This window comes from Megalops cyprinoides, chromosome 16, assembly GCF_013368585.1.
Source record: "Megalops cyprinoides isolate fMegCyp1 chromosome 16, fMegCyp1.pri, whole genome shotgun sequence".
Lineage (NCBI taxonomy): Eukaryota > Metazoa > Chordata > Actinopteri > Elopiformes > Megalopidae > Megalops > Megalops cyprinoides.
In genome coordinates this window covers 18,148,883-18,153,820 of record NC_050598.1, presented here as the reverse complement: position 1 = coordinate 18,153,820, position 4,938 = coordinate 18,148,883, and the positions used below count along the sequence as shown (strand labels likewise).

The window sequence follows — 4,938 nt, the reverse complement described above, 5'->3', positions numbered from 1 at the left end:
CTAAAATCAAAAACCCTTATTCTGAGAAAAGATACCACACCTATATAATCCTCATTTTCTCCTTGCCAGTTTTGGAACACATCTGCTTTCTGCAATAGTGCACTCACCACTGTTTTCCAGGATATGCAGGAAAACAATCACAATGCAATTGTATCAATGTATTGTTTTCACACATACATTTAAATTCATTTTTGGTGATGATACTAATTGGCAAATTTCTTAATTTTCAGTGGTCTTAATTCAAGACAATGAAGTGCAAATGTAATTCATGAATGCGTAAGTGTATCAGCTAAAGAAATCATCTTGGACTGATAGAATCAGTCAGCTTTGTAAAGCAAAAACTAACACTATTCATGTAATAATGCAAATTTCTACTGACTGTCATCAGTATTCAGTAGATGTGTCCAAATATTCATGGCCAAAAATGGCTGACACAGAATTTCAACAACTGACATACCAATCACAGTATGTGACAAAGCAAGTACGAGTAAAAAGAGGAGACTTGAATGGCTCGTGTAAACATAAGGTTTATTGCAATGTGCATTTTGTATCCATACATCATTGTGAATACCCGCAGTCTGCCTTCATGGACACAATACAGCAACAATACCCCTTGTTTTTGTAATTACAACTGCTAAGAAGACTTCTCCCTGTGAGTAAAACACACATGGTCCGGGTCGATTTCTGAGTATATGATGCAAGTCTTTGGTAGCTAGAGATCACATCGTATTGGTTCAGAATGTGCCCCTATTTTCAGATAACAGTCTTGACACCTGTCTTAGCTTTGGAGTCCCAAGGCGGTGTCATCAGTTCTATGCCACAGAAACAGCAGATCAGTCTTATGTTGGGAGTGCACTTGCTGAACAAAAAAAAAAAAAAAACACCAGCTGTGTTTCTCCATCGACAATTCAAAGTACTTCACTTAACGCTATGTACAAATTTACAAACCTATGCAAATTTGTATAGATTTCTTCGGCATTACTTATCTCATGGCAGTTACAATGTTCCGATTAACAAAACAAAAATAAACCAAAAAAAAAAAAAACCTTTGTTCTGTTTGACAAAACAAAGATATAGCAGGACTTTACTCAATTTCCCCTTAAGCAGCATGGCACCGACTGCAGAGTATACAAGCAACGTGATCTATAATGAATCGCACAGTAATCGACAGTGAGACTGAGCCTATCAGCCTTATTAAATTGTCCAACTCCTAGGTCCTCCAGTCCAGGAGCTTTAGCTGTTCTTGATTCTGCTAATCAAAAAGCAAAACAAAAAAAAAACCATCATGGTTGAGGAGGGAGCTGTTCTGTAAGGACGTGATGCGATTTCCAAACTGCTTACTTCAGAAATGAGAAATCCGCAGGGCTCTTACAAGAGACTGGATGGCGTTCCTCTCTCAAGAGGATTCTGTTACCTTAGCATAATTATGCCAAGCTGTGGACGATGCCACTTGGGCACCCCCTGGGTCAGGACACCGGGCCAGCACTGTCACATGACCCTCTCCCCCCTCAGTAGGGGGGTGGGGGTGCAGGGGGGTGTTAGGGTTAGCCCCTGGCACCGGGGCTCTCCCCTATCCCAGCGCAACCTTTCTCTCTGGCGCGCTGAGCGCTCTCTTTAACACGTCGGTCTCGCAAGAGAGTTCGATTACACAGAAAACAGGCTAGGCCGTTTATGAACGTCTTTCGTTTTCGTTAGCTCTTTTTTTTGTCATCTGTACAGCCAGCTTCATCGAAGTTGTGCAACGACACCATTGGGAGGTCTATCTCGGGTGAGGCCAGTGGCTCTGCCCGCCCCAAGGCAGAGCCACTCACACAGCAGAGCCCGCACTGTGAGGGTCCGCCTGCACATCCACGCCGGCCGACTGCTTCTCCCGTGGCAAGCCCTCATCCGCGGGCAGGCGGGACTGGAACTTCTCCAGCTGCTCGGGACTGGCCAGGTTCTTGAGCAGGCTGTTCTCACGCTCCAGCTGGTTGTTCTTCTCAGCCAGCTCCTTGATCTGCTCTTTCAGGATCTCCACCTCCTCCCTGACAGCATACATCAGGTGGTTCTTCACAAGATCCTGCAATGTAGAGAAGGGAAAAGAAGAGAGACAGGGCCTGTTAGAATGTGTGCTTATATAACCACTCACGTCACTCAGCAACTGACAGGTTATACTGCATTGCAGATGCACAAGGGATTCTTGCAGTACCATGGAATGAAAGGAGTAGCAAACTAATAAAAATGTGTATATTTAAATATCAAGTATACCAGCTGGAAAACACTGATGGCTATGTGACATAATTTCTCTGAATGCAGAGTTCCCACCACTCCCTCCTATCCTTGGTCACGCTTGATATCCTGATGCAATGTTACATCATTCCACCTCTTGCAAACAAATTTGAAAAATCTGCCTCGATTCTTAAAATACAATTATTCCTCTTTTGATGGTATGAAAGGTAGTTTTCCTCCACAGATCTAAAAGCTTGAGCGACCACTGCGTGCTCTATAGCGTGTGTAGGTTTTGGTAACGGCTATTCTGCTGCCGGCGCGCTGCGGTGCAATGGCAATTAGTATTAGGTCAGCACACTCCTGCACCATCCGTGTGAACCTTTGCCCATGCAGCGGTACTGCAGTACTGCTCTAACCAATAACCGTTTCAACCACAATAGAACCTGGCTATGTGTCAAGGATTAGCAACCGCCGACAGATAATGGGGATTCGGCACAATGGCCGTCAGCTTTCTTGGCAGGTTCTCTCTCGGGTCACACGATTTTAATTTTCTCTGCACATCGCAGTGGTTCGCTTCATTTGGATGTTATTTAAGATAATCGTTATCGTACTAAGGTTCGAACTTACCATCGCTTGCTCGATCTTGTTGTCAATGGCCACAACGCTAGCACCAGAGGCACTGGAAGGAAAAAAAGCAGAGGGCGTCGTTAAGGATTGCATCAAAGCATTGTTGTGACAAATAAGGATACGAACATTAGACAATAACTCCTAACGGTGAGGGTACATTTCGCAGAAATGCTAACATACCTATCAAATTTGCAATACAATGTGTAATTGGGAGTACGGTCGTGTTTGCTATATGATGCAGTCACATCAGTGTTCAAGGTAGCAGTAATCTTTTCGCAGACCGGAATGAACTCGTTTAGACCGACAACCCTGTGTTTAAGCCACTTGACAAGGTAGCTGTACAAGACATGGCTAAAGGCATATTCCCCATCCAGCCTGCAACAATCGCATTTTAGAGTAGGCCTATTGCTAATGTAAAAAAAAACCACTTCGTTCGAATGCATATGAAACGCGTTAATGAGAAACAGTAGCTAAGTAAGTACCAACATCCGAGTAAATAAAACATTGCTGCAGCTTCAATGGCAACCATATTCTACATTACACCGTATCGAAAGCCTACATTTACATTCTAGGTTATGTAATTTTACATCAGATCATTTTTGGTCAGAAATAAATGTAACGTAAAGCAAACATCTCGACTATTCCATGAATATATTATCTACGTAATTCAGTCACTCGTTTGAAAGAACAAAATTATTCTGTAAATTACATCTCAAAACCTGCTTCCCAAATCTGCTCCTCTTGATGAACGCTTTCAGTTTCGACAAAAAGGCATTAAGATCTTTAGCGACTCTAAATAACCCATGCATATATTTACCTGTTGTCGAGTTTAACAGATACAACATCTCCTCCAAGCAAAGAAGAGAAAAAAGAGATGGAAAAGTTGTGCAGCTGATACACAGCCACTTCCATTGGAGTCTTGAACATTTCCGTGCTCATGTTCAGGATAAGACCCGTTTGTATAATGCTTCTCGCCACGTTTGCGATGTGTTATAAAACAATATATAATCCCTGGTTGCTTTCGTTTTACTTTTGAGAGCCGGCAAATGAGCGTGGTTGTTGCCTTGCCTGTGCTTTTTGGACGAATGATTCTATTTCTGAGACAGAGGTTTTTATATTAACTGCTTCTGACGTCACGCACGCACCACTGGCGCTTGAATATATTATTCTAATGAGTGTGATGTAGAAGTCTTTCCCTGCCCCCTCCCTGAACCCGACTGAACAGTAAAGGTTAGATTGTGCAGTAGACCGAATTATCTAGAAAACGTGAAAGATGTATACATAGCGAGTGAATTGGAGAAAGAAAACGTTTAGCAAAACGGTTTTAAGTTGTGCAGATTCGTAATGTAAAAAGTCATAGCACTTAGGTTCACAGTATTATTAGATATGATGTGAGAAAGACTAATAATAAGCAGTTAGAAGATCTAAATGTTGAGCGTGGGAAACTTCTGTGTAACAAACCATCAAACGTATCATATTTTCGTAACACGTTAGAAAAAAAATATCAGGTGAAAATGAACGCCTACGATGACCCAGTCTTGAAAGTTCTTAACATGCAGTTGACACCTTTGTATGTGCTTCGGCACGTTCTGTTTTGGCTCGCACTCCACATATAAAAAGAATAGTACATTCTGTACAATTATGGCTTCCAGTGGCATTTTTCCAGAGCAGTAAAATGGTGCAACAGTGTCGCTGCAAATTCCAGTTCAGCTGTTTGTGCTTGGTTAGAGTAACAGTCGTTGAGAATCACTCAACAAATTATAACTGTGTATCAATACTTTGCTGTTAACTTACGTAATTATTTGTAAGGACGTATACGTTACTCCGATTATTGTTGGCAGTACAGACAGTAAATCCGTAGGCGCTTTACAGAATTAAGCGCATCATTTAGCGTTTTATGTTTGTTACAGTTTGTTGTGCACAGCTAGCAATATCATGCGGTACTGCACGTATCACAGATACAGTATTGGAAAGCATATGTAGAACCCATGCACAAGATGCTGTAAACAAGTTATTATTTTACCAGTTCTCTCAGATAACTCTTGGAATACACATCATTCACTTTTATTACATATATTGCTGTTAATAATGGTATGAATCGGA

The 4,938-nt window shown here is 41.8% G+C and overlaps 1 protein-coding gene across 1 annotated transcript; it reads right to left on the bottom strand.

The window, feature by feature from the left end:
* Positions 1 to 511: 511 nt before the first annotated feature.
* tsc22d3 (TSC22 domain family, member 3) lies at positions 512 to 4,020 on the bottom strand. The gene is made up of 3 exons (XM_036547633.1): positions 3,653 to 4,020; positions 2,836 to 2,887; positions 512 to 2,059 (listed from the first exon to the last, which is right to left on the bottom strand). The coding sequence occupies exons 1-3, from the start codon at positions 3,772 to 3,774 to the stop codon at positions 1,808 to 1,810; spliced, it is 426 nt and encodes a 141-aa protein (XP_036403526.1). The 5' UTR covers positions 3,775 to 4,020; the 3' UTR covers positions 512 to 1,807.
* Between the last annotated feature and the right edge of the window lie 918 nt (positions 4,021 to 4,938).

Coding starts and splice junctions, on each gene's coding strand:
- tsc22d3 (XM_036547633.1), bottom strand. CDS start 3,774: ATGAGCACGGAAATGTTCAAGACTCCAATGGAAGTGGCTGTGTATCAG. Junction 2,888..3,652: donor TCTGTTAAACTCGACAACAG/GTAAATATATGC, acceptor TTTTCCTTCCAG/TGCCTCTGGTGCTAGCGTTG. Junction 2,060..2,835: donor ACAAGATCGAGCAAGCGATG/GTAAGTTCGAAC, acceptor TCTACATTGCAG/GATCTTGTGAAGAACCACCT.